The sequence below is a fragment of the Rhinichthys klamathensis genome, unplaced genomic scaffold, assembly GCF_029890125.1.
Source record: "Rhinichthys klamathensis goyatoka isolate OS25496 unplaced genomic scaffold, OSU_Roscu_1.1 h1tg000229l_1, whole genome shotgun sequence".
Classification (NCBI taxonomy): Eukaryota; Metazoa; Chordata; class Actinopteri; order Cypriniformes; family Leuciscidae; genus Rhinichthys; species Rhinichthys klamathensis.
Genome location: NW_026606753.1, coordinates 192,457 through 218,373, shown reverse-complemented (window position 1 = coordinate 218,373; position 25,917 = coordinate 192,457). Strand labels below are relative to the sequence as shown.

General features: G+C 42.1%; 2 protein-coding genes across 5 annotated transcripts in view; one reads left to right on the top strand and one right to left on the bottom strand.

Moving 5' to 3' along the window:
• Positions 1 to 685: 685 nt before the first annotated feature.
• Positions 686 to 23,354, bottom strand: n4bp2 (NEDD4 binding protein 2). 2 transcript variants are annotated; one of them, XM_056265061.1, is made up of 16 exons: positions 22,990 to 23,351; positions 20,766 to 21,690; positions 19,788 to 19,912; positions 19,164 to 19,252; positions 18,798 to 18,874; positions 18,438 to 18,590; positions 15,779 to 18,192; positions 15,061 to 15,146; positions 14,868 to 14,913; positions 13,808 to 13,974; positions 13,596 to 13,720; positions 4,842 to 4,968; positions 4,570 to 4,752; positions 2,005 to 2,173; positions 1,759 to 1,882; positions 686 to 995 (listed from the first exon to the last, which is right to left on the bottom strand). In XM_056265061.1, exons 1-16 carry the CDS (start codon positions 23,261 to 23,263, stop codon positions 950 to 952), a joined length of 5,130 nt encoding a protein of 1,709 aa, XP_056121036.1. In that variant the 5' UTR covers positions 23,264 to 23,351; the 3' UTR covers positions 686 to 949. The 2 variants fall into 2 exon arrangements, with proteins under 2 accessions (XP_056121036.1, XP_056121037.1); XM_056265062.1 differs by lacking the exons at positions 686 to 995; positions 1,759 to 1,882; positions 2,005 to 2,173; ... (1 more) ...; positions 4,842 to 4,968; positions 13,596 to 13,720 and having other exon boundaries at positions 13,814 to 13,974; positions 15,057 to 15,146; positions 22,990 to 23,354.
• Positions 23,355 to 24,256: 902 nt separating this feature from the next.
• pds5a (PDS5 cohesin associated factor A) overlaps positions 24,257 to 25,917 on the top strand; it is a 40,790-nt gene continuing 39,129 nt past the window's right edge. For 2 of the 3 annotated variants that reach the window (XM_056265056.1, XM_056265054.1), the window contains exons 1-2: positions 24,257 to 24,413; positions 25,144 to 25,305. In XM_056265056.1, the coding sequence (XP_056121031.1) occupies positions 25,180 to 25,305 (126 nt within the window). In that variant the 5' untranslated portion in view covers positions 24,257 to 24,413; positions 25,144 to 25,179. Of the gene's footprint in view, positions 24,555 to 25,143; positions 25,306 to 25,917 lie in introns of all 3 variants that reach the window. The other variant, XM_056265055.1, reaches the window with a different exon arrangement.

The following is a 25,917-nucleotide window of genomic DNA, read 5'->3' as shown; positions in this document are numbered from 1 at the left end:
ATTTCACCAAAAGAATCAAAACTTGTACATGTCAAGTCTTTATTCTTCTCTTCAGTTTTTTTTTCCAAACCATAATTTAGAATAACAAAAATATTTTTTTTACATATAAAATCTTTTGAGGTTCAAAATATACAATATCACAAAAATATTTTTTAGAACAATTCTCACACATAAGAATTGTGATTTGCATAGCAGCATTAAGATGTCTATAAAATATGTGTGGCATCAACATTTTAAACTGGAAATATAAAAAAACAAATCTGAGCTAAAACTTAAAATACCAGCAATGCAAAAGCGACATAAAATGTATGCGTCCAATATATCTGTCCAAGCTGCTCACAAACAAACTAAAATGCAAAGCATTTATATTTCTAGAAACTTCATTAATATATTTCTATTTACATCAACACTGAAGAGAATAAGCCATCCTGTGACATCCCCACTACTTTAAACACAACAAGCTAGATCTTATAAAACGTATGTAGCACTGCACCTATAAAGCAAAAAATTAATAAAATAAAATATCAAACATCTTAAGTACCTAAATAATATCCGCCTTTTCTTCTATATGGTCTGGCTAGGAAAAATGTGTGGCCATTATCTATTTAGGCAAAAGGCTATTTAAACTTATTACATTAAAATATAGTGATTAGGGATCAGTTGAACCTTAATAGCCTCACAAGTGAGCATCAATAAACATTCAATAAAGTATAATATGTATATACAGGTCAATACAATATAAAACACTGTGTAAATATGTAGTACCCTGATATTTTTATGTCTTAGATAAACTCTTTCACAATTACTGAAAGAAAATAGAGGTGTATGTAGTTAAAAGACAAAAGAACATTATAATTACTGGCACTATTATTCCCCAGAGAAGACGTTTTGAGTTAAGGCAGTGGAAAGACGGAAATTTAAAAGTAAATGCTTCATTGTAGCAACTCTTTCAATGAAGTGTGACCAGCACCAATCCGGTCTTAGGCTCAGTATAGCTGTAAAAAAAAAGACAGAAAAAAAAAAGATTTTTTTTATTTTATAAAATGTACACGTAATGACAACAGGTTCTACATGTCAAAATATGCCAAATTAAGTACCTAGTATGCTTCAATAAAGCTTCTGGCTTTTTACTATTCAGATTACATATAGTATATACATTTGTTTTTACCTTAATTATAATATATATATATTCTGAATCCTTAAAGTCCCCCTGTGGTGAAAATCAAGCTTTTAATGTTGTTTAAAAGTCTATGTGGTGTTTTAAATATGCTTTAAAACAAACAATGGGCAAATTCATAAATCAACACCATTGCTGAGTATTTTCTGCTTAAAACTGCAGTGAACCAAAGACAGTTTAAAAAAACGTGGTTTGAAATCGCTGGTGTTTATGACGTCACAAACTACCTTGTAACCAATCACGTCAACGTGTGATCCTCAACGAATGGATCTCTGAGCTGGTGTGAGTGAGTGGAGGCGGGGCTAATTTGCATATTCATAGAACCACATACTAAATGAGGCAAGGGTGTAGAGTTACATTCAAGCTTTTTAAGGCATGAAGATTTTTTTTCAAGAAAAAAACTTTTAAATATGTCTTTTGGTGATCAAAGATAAAATTATTGACTACAGGGGGACTTTAATTGGTAGGACATGGAACTTTTTTACACTAAAAGACGTTTCACGGAATGACAGTTGCATATAGTAAATCAATGTACCATTCAGAAAGACACATTGCAAGAGCACAGGATGCAGTTAGTATACCTGTAGTGTTGGTTTTTGAGGTAGTCTAGTACAGCAGGCCTGATGCGTGGCACTCCCCCTTGGCTGTGATTGCCTCTTCCCGTGATGATTGACAGCTGAGGCCGACACAAACCCTGACGGCATTCTACAAAAGACACATACATTAAAGATAATGCAGACTCTGGAGTTTATACAATCCATCTGCAGTCTACATTTGAAAAACTGTTCTTTTTGGAAAAGTTGTATGCATGTTTGTGGTTCACGTACCCAAATTCTTTTCAGTGAGCACCTGACTGAGATGATAAAGGGCCTCATCCACATGCAGTCCATGGAGATCTAGAATATTCTGAGGCAGGAGTGAAGCGTTCACTTGCTGAAATATCTGCATGGCTGCTCGGTGGTTCGCTTCATGCATCTTCTCTCCATGCATGTGACCCTAAGCATTTACACAAATGCATAGAAACTTGGTAAGAGTTCTGATCTAAGAACAGCAATGCACTCTGGATGCATTGTTAAAAAGGGGTCAGTAAGTGTTTAAGTTTTAAACTAATTTTAGTTTAAATGAGATGTGACGCAAAAGACACAAACATTCTGATTTTACAACATTATTTAAACTGGTTCACGGCTTAGAACTCTTAAATGAAGACTTCCCTGAAAAAAATCCCTATGGGAAAAAAGAAAGGGCCAAAGAAAGTGCACTTCTGGACCCATCCACCAGGAAAATCTCATTGAAAATCCTTCTTCCTTGTATATTAAATATATAAAATGTTATTATCGGTGTCATTGTGCACAGCAGTTTAGCGTTTAATGTGGACAGACACATAGCTTGTCCTCAGAAATGATGCTTCGCACCTTAAAAACAAACTTGTGTTTCTCTCAAAACTGCTGTTGTTGTTACATCAGCTTTTCAGGATGCACCGATATGAACATTTTGGCCGATACCGATAACTCTTTACATTTGAAAGCCGATAACCGATATATTGGCCGATAAATCTCAATTAAAATTTTTATATACTTTGATAGCCTGTATACATAAACAAAAGGCTCACCATTAAAAGCCTTGTCTCAAACACCTTTAACATAAATCAAACATATACAATACAGTATAGCCTAGTTTGAAGCAGTGTAAGATTCCTTAACTTTTAAAATTAATTTTACACTGGGCAACTTCCTTTATTAAAAAATGGTAACACTTTATAATAAGGTTTAATTTTGTTAGCAGCCATTAGTTAGCATGAACTTATAAGACATTTTTAATAAAGTTGTATCTGTTAACATTAGTCAATGCACTGTGAACTAACATGAACACATATTTTATTATAACAATAACAAAAGCTATTGCCTCTCTGTTAGTTAATGCATTAACACCTTATTGTAGTGTTATCAAAAAATCTATTGCCTAACAAAAAATAAAATACCTAAATAATGCAAACAAGTCATTGGATAACATTGGGCTGCATATAAAGAAACAAAATGCATGTGCCATGGATCAATAAAATGGAATCGCCTCGGCACGGACAATAAGGAAATTATTTTAATCAAACCATATCGTTGATGAAAATAATACGAGAAGAAAATAATGTTAGTTATTAATTATAACGCAATGTTTTTGAAATATTTTTAAATATTACAGTGATAGTAAACATCTTTAATAGCTTAGTTACTGTTTCAAATGACATTGCTGTGTAAGCGCGCGCGCTGAAGCTGAAGAGAACGAAACTGAATCACTTTGCTAGAAGGTTAATCAACTCAACGGTTGCTGAATTTACAAATTTATTACAATAGTGGACACAATTATAATTATATGACAGTCCCAATCATAGCTTTTAATGTTTTGCATTGTTGTTTAATCTGCGCGCGCTGAAGCTGAAGAGAACGAGCACCGGGAAATTGAAGAACTTTTCTAGCAGGTTGTTTAAACGAAACGCATCATATGTGAGGTAAGGTTAATCAGATATTTATATTACATCAACTTTATATTACGATTTATCTGCACAAAATGACGTGAATGCACAATCGAACTTGTGCAGGATCATAATGTGTAGTATGCATAATGTGTAGATCATAATGCTAATCCCTGTTCTGGACGCGCTATTCCCACAACAACGCGCTGAAACGGCAACTAAACCCAGAGAATTCACAACGTTTTATTACAATAGTGTTCTCATTATAATGGCATGTATATGACAGTCCTATAATGTAGTTATAAATGTGCATTGCTGTTTGATCTGCGCACGCTAAAGATAAAGATGATCACCGGTAGGCCTACAATGAAGCGCTATGCATCGTTCATTAACTCAACCAAACGCATCCTATATTAGATTAATCCGAAATATATATATATATATATATATATACACACAAAATAAACATATTACAACTTACAATGGCGCAGACTGCTGCGACTGCTAGAGAGAACTTGACTGTGCTTGTCATGAAGGCTCAACTCCACAGACGCGCTTTTTCCGCCACAACGCGCTCGTCGCGCTGAAACACTGGCTAACAAGAATTCACAACATTCTTTTGCAGGCTGCTCTTATTATAATGTTATGAAGCCTATGTGACAGATTTGTGCTGCACATGTTGCACTGAACTGTATCTTCCTTTTCGAAGTGATTCCAATCATTCAGAACCATCATGGCGAACCGCGCGCATCTTTCAACTGAAGTAAATAATCTATTATTTATCGGCTTTGATACATCGGCCCAATTTTCTTTTCGGACCGATAACGATAACATCAAAAAAGACCATTTATCGGCCGATATCGATATGTGGTCGAAATATCGTGCATCCCTACTTTTCAGCACTCATCATAATGTTCATCTCTTTAACCTGTTGTGCGTAGAAACTAGCCACGTCCTTGCGTCCTTGTCGATGGGCTTCAGCAGCCTTGTTAAAACACTCTATCTGCTGACGTCTCTGCAGTGTCGCCTCAGTGCGAAAGTCCTCATATTCCGGATCCTCCGAATCCTGGAATTGAACTGCTTCCACCTCCCCATCTCTTGGTTTCCATCTCTGATTTAGTGAGGCAAAAAGTGTTAACAATCAACTCAAGGTTTTGGTTTAATTTCAGTATGCCATATGGTCACATGTAGAGTGCTCACCCGCTCCTTGCTCGATGCTCTATGCGCGCCACTGCGCTGAGGGGCAGGTTCAGGAGCCACTACATTTTTGACTGGGCCGTCATCCAATAGAGCATGCAAAAACTGTTCAGTCTGCTCCAGAGAGTAACTACACAAACACAAACAAATGGTCGAGAGACATTTCGTTTTAAGTTATGTCTGCTTTCTTAATAATTGTTCCTAGTAGAACTGTGCACAATTCTTCAGTCCATATTGCTATAAAGAAAAAACAATCAATCTTTTTAAAAAAAAGTAACACTTTAAATTAACTTTCATTACGAAATCATTAACATACATTATATACTTAACAGATCATTATTTTATGCAAATTGAAATGCTTACAAATGTCATTAAACTTTCAATTCATATGATCATGTACCATTCTGCATTTTTACAGACTGAATGAATATTCAGTTTCACTCTTAATTGCATCACATTATAATCATTAAATGCATTGTAAATGCCATATGTTCCAATCATTAAATAGTCAATTTTAGCAGTTTTTATCTAAAGCAACTTATTAGAGGCACAGGGTTACAGTGGTTCTCATAGAGATGGCTCATGTCTTGCTACCAGCTGGGTTTCTCAATTGCCGATTCCAACACCGTTATCTAGAAACCACAGTGGCCGATGGCTGATATATTGCTGATATATACCAAAGACTTTAGATATACAAAGACTCGTATCACTTAGAACGGGAAAAAGTGCAACATGCAATATGGCGGAATAAGTCCCGCTTCCGAAGTAAAAGTCACTACGTCACTGCAGTTGCCGTCAGAAGCTCCTGTTGCTATAAAAACAGTCAGTGTTCTGAGACGCTCGTAGGACTGCACGTGCACATTGGCTGGCCCGGCCTTGAGCGTTTAGAAACGTACTCAGTTACCTAATGTAACCTCGGCTCTCTCTAGAAGAGGGAACAAGTATTGCGTAAGTTGCTTACGCTATGGGTAAAGTCATCTTTTCTCGAGATCTGAAGCCAAAAATTATCCTTAATTTTGTATTTATTGTCAACGCAGTGCAGCAGACAGCAGACCATAGCATGCTGTATAAGCGTGCTCATTGGCTGTCCTGCAGCAACTGCAGCAGCCTATCGGTGAGCCCCGCGTGATGTCGCACCCTCTACGCGTCACAGCCCGCCAGAATGGGAGTGGCTAGCGTATATAAAAGAGGGGCTCAACAGGCTGAACTCTGGTTTTCATTGACTGAAGCGAATAAGCTCGTGGCGCGAGCACGGCAGGTTACGCAATACTAGTTACCTCTTCAAGAGAGAACCGAGGTTACATTAGGTAACCGAGTACGTTGTCTTACGAGAGGTTCTCTCGTATTGCGTAAGTTGCTTACGCAACGGGAACCCCTTGTCAACGCTGTGCGCGCCAAGCATCCGCTGCATGAGAACCGGGGAGACCCGTGGAACAAAACATACAGAACAACAGGGGGCCTGCAATGCGGGCCAGCACATGTAATAGACACTTGATAGGAACACAGAGCGGCTCCCCCGGTCTATGTATAACATAGAATAAAGGCGGCCAGCAACGCAGGCCAGCACAGTTCACAAGCACATAATAGGGCAGATAATAGAGCGGCTCCGCCGGACTATGTATAGAAAGCATTACCCCTTTGCGCAGCTGTATGGGAATAGGCGGCCAGCAAAGCGGGCCCACACAGGTATACCAGCGCGTCATAGGGAAATACAGATCGGCTCAGCCGGTCTATTTATAGCGAGGCTCGCCTCGCTGATATGAGAGTGGCCTGCACATTAACAACTGGGCAGAACATACACATCACTTTAGACTGACAAAAGTTTAGCCTGCAAGGCGGGAACTTCCAGGTTATAGAACCTCATGAATGTAGAGGGGGAGGCCCAGCCTGCCGCCATACAAATATCGTGAATAGAAATCCCGCTGGACCAAGCCCACGACGAAGCCATGCCTCTAGTGGAATGGGCCCTGATGCCCATAGGGCACTGCAGGTGTTTGGACGCATAAGCTGCTGCGATAGCGTCCACTATCCATCTGGATAGGCTATGTTTCGAGGCAGCGAGACCCTTGGTGCGCCCTCCAAACGAAACAAAGAGCTGCTCAGAACGCCTGAAGGCGGCGGAGCGCGTGATGTAAATTCTCAGCGCCCTGACGGGGCACAGAAGGTTACCATGGTCCTCACTATCGGATGCTGGCAGAGCTGATACGGAGATGACCTGTGCTCTAAAAGGCGCGCCAATCGCCTACGGGACGTAACCATGTCTCGGTTTGAGAATGACTTTAGAGTCATTTGGTCCGAACTCGAGACATGCGGGGCTGATAGACAGCGTGTGCAGATCCCCCACACGTTTTACTGATGACAGAGCTATCAGAAAAACGGTCTTGAGCGAGAGGTATTTTAAGCCCACGGATTCTAATGGTTCAAAGGGAAAAGCTTTCAGGGCCTCTAAGACCAAAGAAAGAACCCAGATCGGAACCGAAGGGGGCCGCGGGGGATTCATCCTCCTGGCTCCTCTGAGGAAGCGGATGATGAGCTCGTTCCTTCCTGTCACACGGCGACTCCGCGAGCGCCGCAATAGCCGCAATGTACACTTTGAGCGTGGAAGGAGACCTGCCCTTGTCCAACAGCTCTTGGAGGAAGGAAAGTACCCACGAAACCCCACATGTGCGTGGGTCCAGGCTTTTAGTAGCGCACCATTCGGAGAACACTGACCATTTAGACGCATAGAGCCTTCTCGTAGAAGGAGCTGTGGACTGCGAGATTGTGTTCATGACCCCTTCTGGCAACGCAACGGGTATCCGTTGATTATCCACGCATGCAGAGACCAGCGCTCTGGATGGGGATGCCACACCGATCCACCGGCTTGAGAGAGAAGATCTTTCCTCACCGGGATCGGCCACGGGGCTATGTGCGACAACCTCACCAGCTCTGGGAACCAGGTTTGGTTTTCCCATCGCGGGGCTATGAGGAGCACTGAGTGGCACGTCTCCCTGATCCTCTTGATTACCTGTGGTAATAGCGAGATCGGGGGGAAAGCGTACAACGGGCAGCTGGGCCAGGTTTGGGCCAGCGCGTCCTCGCTCTTTGAAAAGAATCTTGGGCAATGAACATTGTCTTTTGACGCAAAAAGGTTGACTTCCGCTCTGCCGAAAAGGCGTCATAGTGACTGGACCGTTTGGGGGTGCAGGGACCATTCTCCCGGGGGAATGTTGTCCCTGGACAGTCTGTCCGGGCCGACGTTCTCGTGGCCCAGTACATGAGCGGCTCTCAGCGAGCGATGGGCCCACACGAGAAGGCGTTCCGTCAGTCTGCAGAGATTCCTGGATCTGACACCACCTTGGTGATTTATGTAGGACACCACAGACATGTTGTCCGAGCGGACTAGAACATGGTGGCCCCTTAAGTGTGGGAGGAAGTGCTTCAGCGCGTTCTCGACCGCTATCATCTCCAGACAGTTTATATGAAGGCATTTCTCCTGGTCTAACCACAGGCCAAAGACCAGTCTGCCCTTGAAAAGAGCGCCCCAACCTAAGTTGGAGGGGTCCGTCGAGATAACCTGTCGGTGTGACACAGCTCCCATGGTCACTCCCTGCTGGTACCAGCCGGCCGCTAGCCAGGGTCTCAGTGCTGAAACACAGCTCTTAGTTACTCTGATTCGAATGCCGCCGGACGCCCAGGCTCGGTGAGGCACTTGAGCGTTCAACCAGCATTGCAGCGGGCGCATGCGCAGTAGACCCAGCTGAAGTACTGCTGCAGCTGAAGCCATATAACCCAGCATCCTCTGAAATGTCTTTAGAGGTGTGATGCTGTCTTTCTGGAAAGACGCAGCCAGTAGCCTAACATGGCGCGCACGCTGTGTCGACAGCCGGGCCGTCATTGCCACAGAGTCCAGTTCTATGCCCAGAAAAGAGGCTGACTGGCGGGGCAGTAATGAGCTCTTGGTCCAGTTGACCGTGAGACCCAGGCTTTCCAGCTGGCTGAGAAGCACCGTTCTGTGAGAAACGAGTTCTTCCTCTGATTGTGCTAGAATCAGCCAATCGTCCAAATAGTTAAATTCGCATGCCCTGACCTTTCAGGGGAGCAAGAGCCGTATCCATGCACTTTGTGAAAGTACGGGGTGCTAAAGACAGGCCGAACGGCAGGACGGTGTACTGATATACCTGACCGTCGAAGGCGAATCTCAAGAATGGCCTGTGACGGGGTATTATCTGAATCTGAAAGTATGCGTCTTTCAGGTCGAGGGAAATAAACCAGTCCCAGGGGCGAATTTGCGCGAGGCTCTGTCTGGTCGTGAGCATTTTGAAAATCAAAAGTAATACTACCCACCGGATGAAGAAGGGTTGGCTCTCCACAGAACATAAAATATTCATTTTATTTTATTTTTCGTGTTCGCATTTATGAGGAAAAAACAATGTAAGGACATGACCGCTCTGAAGCGGCACTAAAAGACTGTTTTAAAACTTTCACATAGACCTCAAACAGAAGACACAAAGCCTTTCTTTAAAGTGAATTTCGAGAACCTGAATCAGAGGCGCGGGTGCAGCGCGCGCGCTCTCAGTGCTGGAATACGCCGGCTCGCTGACAGCGATGGCCGGTCGTTTTATACACGAAGACCCGGTGGCATTGGACGGGGAGCATATCGTGGAAGGAACAGGGCACGAGAGCGTCGCCGAAGTAAAAGTCATTTTTAGTAAGTGTGAGCGCTCGTGAGCGGGCACAAGACTTACATCTGCAAAGCGATCAACGGGGCGTGGCCGTGAGACAGAGCGGGCAGTGAGTAGGTGTGGACACGGGGACGTGAGCACATGTTCTACATCTAACACTCAAGCGGCTTTTGCCAGCTTTATGAGAGTGGGCTCTGTGAGAGACACGGGGGGTATAGTGCTTGTGTGCAGGGGTGAACACTGAGACGTGGGCACATTTTCTACACTTAAAACACATGGCCGAGCGCGATCTAGGGCGGCCTCCCTGTCGTCGCTGCGAAGACGGAGGCTGAGCTGGACGCTGGGCGGAGCTTCGTGCAGGCTTGTCCCGAGGGCGGCGTGCAGCAGAGCTCGATCGACGAGGCAGGAAAAGATTCATGGCCTGTGTGGTCTTTTGTACCTCCGAGAAGCAGTCCACGATCCCGCTAACTGCTGGGCTGAAGAGGCCGGTGGGGGAGAGCGGGGCGTTGAGGAAAACAGCCCGCTCGGATTCCCTCATGTCGGCGAGCGTCAGCCAGAGGTGCCTTTCTGTAACAGTTAGAGAAGACATGCACCTTCCAAGGGCCTGGGGGCAGCGGATTTAGTAGCGCGAAGGGAGAGATCCGTCGCGCTGCGCAAATCCGTGATGGAGGCAGGATCCAAGCTCTTCTCATCCAGCTCACGGAGGAGATCGGCTTGGAGGATCTGTAAAACTGCCATGGAGTGCAAGGCAGAAGCGGCTTGTCCGGCGGCGGCGAAGCGCGGCCGACAAGGGCTGATGTAGTCCTGCAGGCGTTAGACGGGAGGACAGCAGAGCAAAGCAGGTGCGCTGCAACCGCTTCTTCCACTGGGGGAATGGAATTATACCCCTTCTTGGTGGCGCCGTCAACCCGTGAGAGCGTCGAGGAGACATGAGAGTGGACTCTCGCAGAGAAAGGAGCGTTCCACGATTTGGAAAGCTCAGCGTGGAGCTCCGGCAGGAAGGGTGCAGTCCTGGATGCGGGTGTTTGGTGGCGGCGATGGAGGAAACAGCCGCCGAGCCTGTTCGGCGCGGGCTCTTCAGGCGCTGACCACTCGAGGCCGAGTTGGTCGACGGCCTTAGTGAGGAGGCGCAGAAGCTCCGCATCAACGCCGGCCCGCGTACGGCCGCCTCCTGGACTGACGAGTGGTGTGAACCGGACCATTCCTCGCTGTCAGAAGCCAAGATAGAGCAGCTGTCAGCGGCGGCGGCGTCCACATTCACATCATCCGCCTCATCCTCTGAAGCGGTGGCGGCGCGGGAACCGAGGGAAAGAAGCGCAAGGGAAAGGTTCCGGCGCTTTTTCCTGTGCGGTCCGGCAGAGACAGGCGGGGCGGCGGCGTCATCATTGAAGATCTCAAGTCGAGCCCGCAGGGTCGACATTGAAAGATCTTCGCACTCAGGGCAGCCGCCCGAAGAGAGTGCGATGGCTGCGTGCTCACGGCCCAGGCAGAGAGCGCAGATGAGATGGCGGTCTCCAGCGCTGAGCGGGGATCGGCACGAACCACAAGTGGAGCGAGGCATTTTGACAAAAACGCCTCGGGCTCTTTTAGATATATAAATGTGTGTGTCGCAGCGGCGAGTACACAGTGCGAAGGAAAAAGGATACTTTGTCGCCGGATAGCGTAGTAGGCACAGATGGCTTAAGGCGGCGAATACGGCCGGCTTCTCCAGACACTTCCTAAGCTTGCTGGTCGCTTGCTTCGACGCGGCTTCTCAATATCCAGCGATGCGAAGAGTTTCGCTGAAGAGATGAAAACCAGAGTTCAGCCTGTTGAGCCCCTCTTTTATATACGCTAGCCACTCCCATTCTGGCAGGCTGTGACGCGTAGAGGGCGTGACATTACACAGGGCTCACCGATAGGCTGCTGCAGTTGCTGCACGACAGCCAATGAGCACACTTATACAGCCTGCTATGGTCTGCTGTCCGCTGCACTGCGTTGACAATAAATACAAAATTAAGGATAATTTTTGGCTTCAGATCTCGAGAAAAGATGACTTTGCCCGTAGCGTAAGCAACTTACGCAATACGAGAGAACCTCTCGTAAGAGAACCACATTTATTTATTTGGTGTTTCCCCATTTAAAGAGTTAGGAGCTGCACTTGCATGACTGAAATAGCTGCCTAAGAGGCGTTTCAAAGATGGCTGCTGAGTGAAATGACTTGCCTGAAAGGGACTTTTTTTTTATATACTCAAAATTAAATTACAGAAAATTGTATGTGAACCGACACAAGTGGGAGTTAAATTTTTTTGCTAATATAGACCAATATATACAGTGAGGAAAATAAGTATTTGAACACCCTGCTATTTTGCAAGTTCTCCCACTTAGAAATCATGGAGGGGTCTGAAATTTTCATCGTAGGTGCAGGTCCACTGTGAGAGACATAATCTAAAAAAACAAAAACCCAAAACCACAATATATGATTTTTTAACTATTTATTTGTATGATACAGCTGCAAATAAGTATTTGAACACCTGTCTATCAGCTAGAATTCTGACCCTCAAAGACCTGTTAGTCTGCCTTTAAAATGTCCACCACTCCATTTATTATCCTAAATTAGATGCACCTGTTTGAGGTCGTTAGCTGCATAAAGACACCTGTCCACCCCATACAATCAGTAAAAATCTAACTACTAACATGGCCAAGACCAAAGAGCTGTCCAAAGACACTAGAGACAAAATTGTACACCTCCACAAGGCTGGAAAGGGCTACAGGGAAATTGCCAAGCAGCTTGGTGAAAAAAGGTCCACTGTTGGAGCAATCATTAGAAAATGGAAGAAGCTAAAGATGACTATCAATCTCCCTCGGTCTGGGGCTCCATGCAAGATCTCACCTCGTGGGGTCTCAATGATCCTAAGAAAGGTGAGAAATCAGCCCAGAACTACACGGGAGGAGCTGGTCAATGACCTGAAAAGAGCTGGGACCACCATTTCCAAGGTTACTGTTGGTAATACACTAAGACGTCATGGTTTGAAATCATGCATGGCACGGAATGTTCCCCTGCTTAAACCAGCACATGTCAAGTCCCATCTTAAGTTTGCCAATGACCATTTGGATGATCCAGAGGAGTCATGGGAGAAAGTCATGTGGTCAGAATGATGAGACCAAAATAGAACTTTTTGGTCATAATTCCACTCGCCATGTTTGGAGAAGAAGAATGATGAGTACCATCCCAAGAACACCATCCCTACTGTGAAGCATGGGGGTGGTAGCATCATGCTTTGGGGGTGTTTTTCTGCACATGGGACAGGGCGACTGCACTGTATTAAGGAGAGGATGACCGGGGCCATGTATTGCGAGATTTTGGGGAACAACCTCCTTCCCTCAGTTAGAGCATTGAAGATGGGTCGAGGCTGGGTCTTCCAACATGACAATGACCCGAAGCACACACCCAGGATAACCAAGGAGTGGCTCTGTAAGAAGCATATCAAGGTTCTGGCGTGGCCTAGCCAGTCTCCAGACCTAAACCCAATAGAGAATCTTTGGAGGGAGCTCAAACTCTGTGTTTCTCAGCGACAGCCCAGAAACCTGACTGATCTGTGATCTGTGTGGAGGAGTGGGCCAAAATCCCTCCTGCAGTGTGTGCAAACCTGGTAAAAAACTACAGGAAACGTTTGACCTCTGTAATTGCAAACAAAGGCTACTGTACCAAATATTAACATTGATTTTCTCAGCTGTTCAAATACTTATTTGCAGCTGTATCATACAAATAAATAGTTAAAAAAATCATACATTGTGATTTCTGGATTTTTTTTTTTAGATTATGTCTCTCACAGTGGACATGCACCTACGATGACAATTTCAGACCCCTCCATGATTTCTAAGTGGGAGAACTTGCAAAATAGCAGGGTGTTCAAATACTTATTTTCCTCACTGTATGTATATGTATATATATATAGTAGTCAACATTTGAAGTGGATCAAAACCTTTCAAAGTTATACATGCATTTTGAACAATACCCATTTTTGTCTTAGGGACATACAGTATAAAGTAGTCAACATTTTAAGTGGATCAAAAAAGTTCATCAAAGTTGTCCTATGTATCATATTCTCACTTGTGATCTCTGAAGATATCCCTGAGGAAATGTCGGTCTATGGTGGGGAACGTGGAAAACAGCTGGTTTTCCTTCAGCTTGGCTGCTCCATCTTTCTTATCCAGGTCCCTCAGACTTGACCTTGACTAAAACCCAAACATAGGTCATTTTCACTACTTACTTTTACAGTTCTAGGCAGTGATTGAATGTGAGTGCCTATGTGTGACTCTTACCTTCTCCATGCTGTCTTGCATGACCTGCTCTTCAATCATGATGTCCCTCAGTGAGACAGGAGCTGAGGATGAAGTCCAGTGATCCATAAAAGGAATTTCTTCACACAAACCAAATTGGTCCCTCAGTCTGGTTTTGCTTCCCTGCGATTCACCCCATTGGACAGGACCTTCGTTACCATGAATACAGAAAGATTGATAGAATAGAAAAGAGGAGCAAAAGAGAAAAATGATTTCCAGTTTGGAAACGTTTCCACAAATTGGGTACAATTTGGTGTCTCATTACTTTTAAAAAAATCATTAGAGACAAATCAATCCCTTATTTTTTGTTGTGAGGACTATTAGATTATTATTAACATAAAATTAACACAGCAGTGTCTTCCATTTTGGACTTTCCCACCTTAGAGGTTTCCAACAAAATCAAACAACATTGTAAAAATGTTTGACATAATCAGTTGTAGTAAAACTGTATTTTTATCTATTAACACATTTTTATTAACAAAAGCAGAATTAGTTATTCCCTAATTTTGTGCACTATAGTGTCTGCACCATGGAGGGACCTCTTCTGTCACTTTCACATATCATTATATTTATATTAAACCAATTTTGTCTATGTAATTTGTCTAGGTAATTTAATGTTTATTAATAGAAAACAAAAGCACACAAATCACTGTTTTAAACTATTTAGAATAAACAACATTTAATTTGACCTCCTGAGGTTGACTACATTTTCTGTTTGTATTGTGTGTGTATATTATATTATATAGCCCAACCAAGCACTGAAAGTATATGATAGGTATGGTATGATTGGCAAAGAAACAAAATTATGGCCAATCACACCATATCAATCATATTTGATGTTTGAAAAAGCTATGAGGGCAAAATTGTGGACCTTTAAGATTTCACTCTGGGTGTGACTGCCCAGAGCACAGCTAGATTGAAAGATTAAAATGGTAGAGATGTAATTTATCTCTTAATGTTTTATTGTATTACTACTGGTTAGGACATGCTGTCCATTTACATTCACTTTGTGTTTGTGTACTGTGAGAATAAGTTGTCTCACTCTTGTGCATTAGCTGATAGGACAGAGCTGCCTGCCTGTGCTTCTCCTGCCAAAGACAACAGACACCAGGTAAGTTTTACATTAAGATTCAGAATCAGTCACATAAAAAAAAAAAGGTATGCTGTTTGTTTTGTAGGTTCATTTCCAAAAACTGTATAAGATCAAAAGATAAGATCAAAATATATGAACTCACTTGAATGGTCTCTTTCCATTTCTGGTGCAGAAGTTTGGCCAAGTTCAGGTCTATTTGCACTGCACAGTCATCTGATGAAAACGCACCTGCAGCCATATGGAGTTCAAAGAGATTTGAATAAACTTTAATGAGTGTGAATTGAGGGTTGATGTGGTTACTTCTTTGAAAGTGATAGCTTTTCATAGTAATAACTAGAATCACAGTTATTTTAAAGCATTTACACAACTTTTTATTGGGCTTTTGCCCTTATGGAACACAATAGTTAAGTGTGCTGGTTCTCAACTGGTCATGGTGACAGTTCTGTTCAGATAGGTTTGTGAAAAACCAGGGAACCAGGGTCAGTGAAAAACCATGCTTAATGAAAATAATAAAATACAACTAACCACACTTATGAGAGCAAAATAAACGGGCATTAACTTCTAAAAGTGAAAACAATATCTTCTCAATATCTTTTGCTGTTGTCATTTAAAAGCCATGGGTCCTGCCATATTTTGTGGTAAATGCATGTTACTTGGTAGAAGCTAGCAAAATTTGTCATGTGCCAAGCCGCAATCTTCAAAAACCATTTAAAAATAAATAGACCCACACAACATTAACTACAAGTTAGGGGTTTGTTATTGTGTTGGGATGCCACTTGAGATCACTGGATTAATAGAGTAAAACACAGAATGAATAACAGAATTTATTTATTTGACGTATTGATTCGATGTTTGATTACCTGGACTGACCCCAACAGGTCCAAAAAGCTCAGTGAGCTGCAATGCAAGTTCAGTTGGAAGTTTAAGCTCCAGGGTTTGTATGTCCATTGAACTTGGCTCTCTTCTTCCCTGTCCAGTTTTCTTTTTCTCATTTTCTAGTTCCTTCCTCTTCTCTTCCTCTTTGCGCTCCATTTCAACAACCTGATACAGTATTAACTGTGTTATGGCATTTACCTCTTCTGTTGTCTCATCATACTCCTTTAATTTCTCTCCTCCCACCTCTTCACTCCATTCCTTCAATGCTCCCTCCAGGCATTGAACCCCTTGCTCACTTTGTGTCACTAATATCTCTTGCTGCCCTGGACCTTGGGGGCAAGTTTGGTCTGGCTGTTGTTCATTAGCTGCTGGAACCTCCAGTTGTACTTTAGTGTCTTCTGTCGGCTGCTTTAATGATCCAAAGGAAGGTTCAGGCTCACATTTCTCCTTTGTCATGCTGGCTTTGTTGGATCCTTCAGCTTCACTTTGTGAACTTTGACCTGAGTTCCAATCCTCATCAGCTTGGCTAACGTCACTAAGGTTAGTTTCTTGGGACTTGGGACTGTTGCTACTTGCTGAAATTTTGCTGGAGTCATCAGAGCACACAGCTCCAGCCTGGTCACTTTCTGAGCCCATCATGGTTTCTGACGGTTCAATAGATGGCTCACATGACTCTTTCTCAGGAACCAAAGACCCCAAAATAACTTTGTCATCCTCATCATCTTTATACAGCTGTTCTCCAGAATCTAGCAACAAGTTAGTTGTCCACTCCATATCTTGATGGCACTTCTCATAAAGGTCCTCCAGAATATCAATGGAGACACGTCTGAAATGGCGGCTCAGAATCTCAAGGTTTTGTTGTTTAGAATGGGATTCTGGAAAGTCATTCTCTTCCACCTGAGAACCTTTCTCGTGGACCACACGGTACGGAACTCTCTGCTGGCAGGCAGACTCCTCTTCATTTGTTTTTGGGGTGAAACGCAAAGAGTTTCCCTCCAAAACAAACATGCTACTACTAGATAAGTCCAAAGCTAATTCAGAACATTTCAGCTGGTCAATTCGCCAAAGCAAAGCAAAGTCCTGAGGGTTTGTTTGGGCTGAGGCACTGGCACATGGCACCATGGGCAATGAAGTTGTTTCCCCCGTAGGTGGAAGATCAGAGGGCAGATGTGAAATAACTGGAGATTGTGAGCAGGGTGACGAAGGGCTTTGATTGGTGAAGGTAAGTGCCAGTTTACAAGATTTCCCCACTCTTCGGCTAAGACCTCTCCGTCTCTCTAGACTGCTCTCTGAGTCTATGGCAACCTTTGAACACAGAGTTTCTTGGGCATTTGGGCTCATTCTAGATTTCTCTTCTGAGGCTACATTGTCCTTCTGCTCAACCTCTTCCTGTGTGCTCTTCTCAGCAGACACTTGACTAGACTGCTCAATCGTGTCTGCTCTCTGTTTTGATGTACTTGGAGAATTAGTGTAATTCTTTCTTGGGTCAGTGGCGCACTCAGAGAACATCCTGCCCAGCACACAGTCAGGGAGTTCAGGGCAAATCCCAGTCTCTGGGTTCAAGTTACCCTGTTTTTCACCAAAGGAAGGGGAATGCAGAGGAGACAGTTTGCTTCGAGTTGGATCTTGGTAAAAACCTGGAGAGTTTCTTCCACCTTGCAGTAGGTCTACAAGTTTTTGAAATTCAACTGCATTTTGCTTGTTAGGTTCAGAACGTTTCTCTTCATCAGAAGTGTTATCTTTGTATTCAACAACACTGGATTCCAAAACAGTGTTCTGAACAGTTTTATTCCTTAAATTCTGATGTCTTCTTTGACGTTGACCTTGAGATTCCAGAGGCCAGTCCCCCACAAAATCCAACAGCTCTGGCCTCACTACTTTGTCTCCAGGAAGAGACTCACCTTCACATCCCTCCTCCTTATCCTGCCCTGGAGAGTCAACACTGGGGTCAAAGTTCACAGGTTCACTTGTTCCAAGGTCATTTCTACAATTCACTCTGTCCCTTCTCACACGCTGAGCAATGGACTCTGAAAATGCCACAGGCAGCTCTGAAAACGTATTGTGTGCTGACTCAACTAATTCTTCAGTTGTGCCACTACTCAAATTTTCCATGTTTTTTTCTGTGTCCAGAAGATCTAGCTCCAAGTCCAACACTTCAGCATCAATCAGATCAGACTGAGGTGTTCCAGACCCATCCAGAATGTTCTCATGCAAAATCACAGACTCCTTGGAACTGTAGGAGACTATTTCACCTTCTTCCTCACCTGCAGAAATCGTACTGCAAGTCTGCCTAACAGAGGACACATCGGGCAGAGATGAGGAAAGATGTGTGTTCAGTTTCCTCAACCCAGAGTCACCAACAAGATCAGGATGACTGAGGCCAGGGGGTAAAGATTGCCTGAAGGAAATGAAAGAAATACATATTGTAGTTTAAATTCATAGATGTGCATGATATATAAATACAGTAATTTATAGCTTCACACAGTCAGTCTTTTCATAGTCACTGAAAGGTAACTAGTTACTAACTCTCAAATAGTCCTGTACAGTTGGAGACAATCACTATCTGCAGCTGTGTGAACATGGCCCATGGCTTTATTTCAAATTGAAAATACTCAGTAACATGAATATAATGCATATACTCACTGTGTTTGCTCAGTCTCTGTTTGGGTCAGTTCCACAACACTTGGCACTGGTACTGGTCTTTGTGAATTCATGATGCTTTGGACAGAGACAAATCGGTCATGCCGTTCTAATATGCGCCGGATCTTCTCCTTTGTTACTTGGTGCCTTGTGCGCCTTCACAGAGAGGATGAATAGAGAGAGGTGGCAAACACTTGTGATTGTGTCATTAAAGCAATGGATCACATGTGTGATTGTACTTTGTTTATTTAAGACAACCAACAAAACCAGTGTAAAGAGAGCTGTTAATAAATTAGACCTATGGACTTTGTTTAATGTGTAGAGAAAGTAGTTATTTCTGGTTTGTGGTTATGTTTAACATACTTCTCCAGCTCTCTAGGTTTAGTTTTCCACCAGGTATCTGGCTCACGAAACAGCACCTTATACCCATGTTTCAGTGCCTAGAAGGAAAAGGAAGCCCTACAATCAGCATAATATACTTGTGTGAATCTGTTTGTGGTTCAAGTTTTGGTACACTGTAAAATGTAGAACATTCTAAAGTTAAACCAATAAATAAATAAGATCTATATTAATATATACTTGTGTTGCATGATACTAACTTTCAACGAGTGAAATTTAATCTGGTATATCCACAGCAAATTTTAACAATACAAAAACAATATGTTCATTGTCTGATACTGAACATTAATAACTTATTTCATTCGACACGTTTCAAAATAAATTGCTCACCATGGCAACGTATGGTTTCATCTCCCAACATTGCATATTGGTGTTGTCTATTATGATGGGTGACTGGCCTTTTTCAAAAGCATCTTTTGCTGAAATGTTGATCACAACAAAGACATTGCAGAAAGATTATACAAAGATTAAAGGTGAAGTGTGTAATTGTATGTGGCATCAGTGGCACCAAGCAGAATTGCGAAAATAATGACAGTTTTCAAAACTGTTTCCCAAACACTTCAACTGTCTGACATTTGTCAGCCAAACAGGTAAGGCCCCAAAATACTTACTAAGTCATTTTTTTTTTTATTCTTTGCTTAGGGGTAAAAAGTAGTTTGAAAGTAGTTTGCAGTTAGCCATACGGTTAGCAAACACCCTGACCCGACCCAGGCTAACCCGGAGCAATGTTTAAATAAATATGTGCTGTACTCTTTCTTCTCCATTAATAAATAAGTGTTTATAATAAATAAACACACAACAAAAAAGATTTCAACAAATGTGCACACATCACCTTTAAGGTCAGACTGTCTAGTGACTAGTCAATGGGTAGCAAATAATAAAGAAATGGAAATAATTTAATGTAAACACCTGACATTTTGCTTTGGCTTAAGCAAACAGGCTTGTAATACTCACCTCTCTGGTGATTCCACTCATGGGCCTCTCCTAGTAAATTTGGTTCAAATTGGTACTGTCCATTTTGAATGAAATACTCATCAGTGCTCAATACAACTCCTCCAGGATTTTGTGTCACCATAGCACTGGACAGCAAGGAGAGAAAAAAACTTTATACCTTATACAAAACTATATACTTTCTCTATAAACATACTCTAAACAGCAAAGTGGTTCACCATAATTCTGTTGAGCATGGTTATCTGCCAGTGTTGTTAATCTCCAAACAAAAGCTAATTACGGGCAATATATGTGCTGGTATTTGGCAGTATGGTATACTTTGATAATTATCATGCAAAATTGCTTTCACGGTCTGGATGTATACTAAAAAGAGCTTTTGCCCTTCTGCTCCACGGCAGGTTCAAATATTTATTTAATTTTTGCTTTAATTTTTGTATTTATTTAAAACTTCATTTAGATTTTTAAATGCTCTTCTCAAACTTGTTTTCTATGTGATATTTTCATTAAAAGGCTAAATTTATGTTAAAAAAGTAAAAAAAAGTAACAAAAATTAAAACTTTACCTAAACTAGCAAAACATTGCAACCCGTTTTATAATGCAAAACAATACAGTTACAAAATCATGAAAAAAAGCTTTAACAACTAGTGCAAAAAGAACATTTGATACCACTACATGGCAAATTTCCTACCCATGAAGCATTACCAAAGGACAATCTATCTAATTCTGTTAGGACCATCTAAATGAATCCTAACTTCATTCCCAAGAGAAGTTATTATAACCTCCCCCTAAGGAAAACTATTCTCTTATAAGGGAGTGTTGTACATCATGAACTGCTCTCATGGACTAAGTTGTTTAACGAAAATGAAAAGAACATTATATGCCATTATATGCCAACTTAAAACTCCAAAAAAAGAAAAAGATTTCCTTTGTGCTATTCCACCTGTTTTCAATAAAATGACAGCTATGAGTCTTCTTGCTTACTTGGCAAGGGTGGTTTTGCCTGATCCAGGAGCCCCTCTAAGTAACACCAACACCTGCCCTTCCAATTTGAGTCTGTTCCAAGTGGGCAGAGTCCATGACTTTGGTACAGTTGCAGAAGGCTTCAGAGGTGCTTGTCTGATAGGTCCACGAGCCAACCACTGAGCAGCAGGAAGGGGGTTAGTGCTCCAACGGGTGGGGTTAGGAATGACAGGTGTAATGAAGGACGGCCCCACAGAGCACGGATGAAACTCAGTAGCCTGAGTGTTCCAGAACGTGGCAGGTGTGCTGAGTGCTTCTTGACGCTGCATTGCCACTGTGTGGTTACAGAGTTGGTCAGGTCTACGGTAAACCTGAAAGGCAGAGGGCCGTGGTTCAGTAGAGCTGGCCTCCACTATTAGGTGAGTGAAGTCAAGAGATATGGTTTTCGTGTCTGGGATATGGACCCCACCGAAACTCAATTCACTCAGGGGTGAACTACCGCCACGGGCCTCACTGAGCCCGGGGTCAGAGAAAGAGGCCTGCTCTGATCTTGTTCGAGGAGCTGGAAGCTGAGTCTGGGATGTAAGAGGCAGCGAGGAGTGAGGGATTGATTGAGAAGAAGGGGGTAGAGAAGAGAGAGGTATGGAGGGCATTACAGGATGGGAGCTAGCTTGTGTCTGCTGTGCCGTCAAAGTCTGAAGTTCCTGATCTATAAGAGCATCAAACTCTTCTGTGAGGTGTGTTTCACCAGGAATGAGCTCCGGCTGAGATGCAGGCTGGTTTGAAAAGGCAAAGCTCTCTGCCGTTCCACTGAGGAGGTCTGTCTGAGTGATGTTCGTACCCAGGAGAGCAGCAGCCTGCTCGAACCCTGAGACAGGAGGAGGGGGTGGGACTATGCCCTCAGCAGCATCCGACAGCTCCAAAAGCGAATCCATCGCATTGTCCACTAATGCAGAGATTAAGAAAGAAAATGTATAAATAAAAAAAATATGTATCCAAAATACATGTATATTACTGCATTTAAGAAAAAAAAGTAAACGATTTATGCATTTAAGAAAAAAAGTTAAAAGTAGTGCCTAATCTAGCAAAAATGCTAAATGCAACATACAGCACCGGTTCAAAGTTTATTAAGATTTGGTTTAATGTTTTTGAAAGACGTCTCTTATAAATCACCAAGGCTAAATTTATTTGTTCAAAAATACAGCAAAAACAACAATACTTTGAAACACAGCCTTTATAAACCTGTCACATGATCCTTCAGAAATAAGTCTAATATGCTGATTTGGTGATCAAGAAAAATGTCTTGTTGTAAATGTTGAAAACAATTTTTGCTGCTTAATATTTTTGTGGAAATTGTGATACCCCAGACTTAATGGTAGTAGTTAAAAAATATTATATATTTTTATTTGGCAAGGATGCATTAAATTAATTAAAAGTGACAATAAAGATGTTTATAATGTTACAAAAGATTTCTATTTCAAATAAATGTTCTTTTGAACTTTTTATTAATCAAAGTATCCTGAAAAAAAGTATCACGGTTTCCACACAAAAATTAAGACGCAAAAACTCTCTGCAACATTGATAACCATTATTAATAAATGGGCACCAATAATAATTAATAATAATTGAGCACCAAATCAGCATATTAGAATGATTTCTGAAGAACGATGTGACTGAAGGCTGGTGTAATATGTGCTGAAATTTCAGCTTTGCCATTACAGAAATAAATGACATTTTAAAACATATTACAATTGAAAACAGTTATTTTAGATTTTAAAATTCTTGTAATAATATTTCAAAATGTTTTTATTTTTTATTTACGACAATATTTTGTATTAAATAAATGTAGCCTTGTTGAGCATAAGCTAAACCTTTGACCAGTAGTGTATGTCATCATGTATATTAAGAATCATACAGGGCTTCATGACAACGTCAACTTGAAGCATAGTTTAATAAAATACTATAAAATAAAAATGTATAGAAAATAATCGAGGTGAAGTTGGTAGCTTTTGTTACGTAGCTGGTTTCTAGGTGGTCTAAAATGGTCTTTAGGTGGTCCAAGTTTATCTTTGGCCAGCAACAAACTTGCTACCAGTTGGTGGTCATACCAGGTTAAGGTGATCGAGCTGGTTTTGGATGGTAGTTGGTCAGCCAGATATATGGCTGCTTACACCAAGTGAAGATCAGCCACTAACTTGCCATCTTAAGATAGAAAGAGTAACTTAACCTTTAAAATTTCCCTTACCTTTAAAATCTGCCTCTGAAAGTACCATGTAAATTACTTCTGGATCCAAATGTGAAAACATCTCCTGCATGCTCTGGATGATTTCGTCTCGTCTTTGAGATTCCAACTGACCACTCCTGGAATGTGTGGACCCAAAGGTGTTATATATCGAGTCCGCACGGGTCACAAACGATCCATAAGCTCCGTGTGCTCGAATCTCGGAACCGCTCCCGTACTCAGCCGCCTGCATCGGGCCACGGGAGGGACTCAGTCCGTTTTTCTTTTTCTTTGGCATTCTGTTGTACCCCGTTTACAAGACACCGACGACAAATCCACTGTTTACAAGTTTTTCTAGAGGAAGGAAAGTAAAAGAAAACCAGACGAACAACTCTTCACGGAGAAGCAAAAATACTGCAGCGCCTCTAGTGGATGGAAACAGCATGACACCCACTTTTGACCTATAAGAATAGGTTTTTTGAGAATAAAAAGGCAAGAAAAAACTACATGAAAGAATCTGAGGCCTTTTTTTACAGAAAGGTCTTAGATTAAACCAGGATTAGGGCTCAGTTTAATTAGGACATTTCATATCTTTTATAAACATGCCTTAAAAAACATGGTGTGCATCTTGAGACAACACATGACACTGACATGAGTGACATATGATATATGTCAGTGAAAGTTGCTTTCAGTTAAAACAGCTCAAACATGCATTTTAGTCTGGGACTAGACTTAAGACTTGTCTGTGAAACTGGGTGTGAGATTTGTGCATTGTGTGTTGAGTCTTTTCAGATGCCTCAGTTTAAACACAAGTATCGGTGAAGCTTCCAGATAAACAAGATAAGCAAAATATGTATGTAAAATAATCTATATACAAATACAATTATGCAAGGGAATGTGAATAAGAAAGGGTCAGAGGCAGTAAATAAGAGGCAGGGGAATGTACCAAACCTAACAAATAAATATAGGTAATACCTCTGAACATTTTTCAAACATTTATCCAAAAATAATTTTATGTTCCATAAACAAATCTAACCTATTTTGTCCCGTCTCAATTGGGGGTGTGTGTTATTGCAAGCAAGTACTGCTGTGCTGTTGTAGATTGTTGATCGTACAGTACACAATTCAGAGGCGGTTCTTTCACAATATGGCACGCCATATGTATGGGGCTTTTCTTTTCTAATACTTACGGTAAACCAAGTTCAGTGCCAAGTAAACCACTATAACAGGCGGTTGGTTTCTAATATATATGGTAACGTTTCTCCCTCCATCGGCGCCCCGCTATACCGTCTTTCAGCCAACGGGGTCGCTGCGCCTCCACTTTCCACGCGAGGACGTTCACACAACCCTGAATGAAAAAGACGGAGCTTTGTGCCCGAAACTAAAAAAAACACCCGAACCCGAACCCGAGCCTGACTCATGAATTAAAACAACGACTTGTCTGTGAGGTAATGACCGGGGAATTGTTTGAAAGCGGCTGTGAGGCGGCTGGGGTCGCTCGAGGGAGTTTAATTCACACAGTTTGTGTGGCATGATGAAGTTGGTGGTCGCTGTTTGCCTCGCTGAGTGAACTTATACAGAGAAAACAAGTAAACAATTCAGATTTCCTACCGTCTAAAGTTAGGATAACGGCCGCGGTGGAGTAGTGTCGATTGAGAGATGTGGGATAAATGCTTTTGGGGTAGCAGGAACCGGTGGGTTGTGATTGTAATAGGTAAATGTGAGTGTTGGCTGGATGTTTGTTGAATAGTTTGAGGCCTGGAGCTGACGGCTAGGCCATTAGCCGCTCAAAGAGGTATTTTACTCTCTGAGGTGCTTTTATACGATACCTTACTACCGAGTAGTGTGGTTATGTCTGAACGTGCATAATATGTGGAGACCCTTATCAGGCGAGCTTTAAATGCCTAGGTAGTAATGCATTTTAGAGTAAAAGCGCGGTTGCGGAGCTGGTCTCGTTAGCTCTCAGGCTAGTGTTGCTATTAGCTTCATTAGCTTCGTGATTTTATTCAGAATTTTCCCGCAAACTGTTGTATGTAAGGTTTCCGTGTCATTCCACGGTTTTAGGGGGCTTAACTACACGACCAGAGAGCAGGAGGGTGAAGTGCATAAGGTGTATTTTAGTGTTTTTGTAGTGGTGTGGTGGGTTTGTGTGCTGAACTTTAGTGTTGTTGCCTATAGAGGCCAGTAGAGGACCGTCTGTCTGTCTGGAGAAGGATGATGGAGTTCCCGCAACAGCCTCAGCAGCAACGGCCAGCGGGGGACGGAAAGATCACCTACCCACTGGGTGTCAAAGAGATCACTGATAAGATCACCAACGATGAAGTTGTCAAACGACTCAAGGTAAGAGCCAAAGTGGTGACAAATGCAATCAAATCACTGGAATGAATATATTGCAGGTCATTTTGTATGATATTTAATTAAAAGCATATTAAATGCTTTATTGGAAAACAGTAGCACATACTTTTACTATTGAGCTGTTAAGTATTATTTATATAATGTTTTTAATGTCCCCTACCAAAGAAGACTTAGAATAATTGAGAAGATTGGATTACCATGTCTATACTGTACTGATGAAATTGTCACATGATTTCCTGGCTGTAACGTCCAGCTGTGAGCCTAGTTTAGTTCTAGTTATATGCTTTTGATTCATAAAGGGACGCTTGGGTGAATGTAAGTGTACCGATGTTAGTGCTCTAATAATGTTTGCAAAATGCAACCATTATATTCCTATTGCCCATGCTATGAGTTACGGCTTTGAACTATAGAGGCTTGGTAACTTATTTTGATCAGACTTGCACCTTGGAGACTTTCTTGCTTGACAGATGATAAAACTGTGAAAAAATCCTCCCATAGTTGGATTGAAAAAGGAGTCAAGCTGTATCTAGTGAATGTTAGTTGAGACATGGAGGTGGGCACTTTTGATTTGGGCAATTAAGCAACTAATGTCATCAT

What these genes read in the sequence shown, in the direction of transcription:
- n4bp2 (XM_056265061.1), bottom strand. Translation starts at nt 23,263, where the DNA reads ATGCCAAAGAAAAAGAAAAACGGACTGAGTCCCTCCCGTGGCCCGATG. An exon ending in TTCAGAGGCAGATTTTAAAG is followed by an intron (nt 21,691 to 22,989) that starts GTAAGGGAAATT and finishes TCTCTGCATTAG; the next exon opens with TGGACAATGCGATGGATTCG. An exon ending in CTATCAGCTAATGCACAAGA is followed by an intron (nt 13,975 to 14,867) that starts GTGAGACAACTT and finishes ATGGTAACGAAG; the next exon opens with GTCCTGTCCAATGGGGTGAA.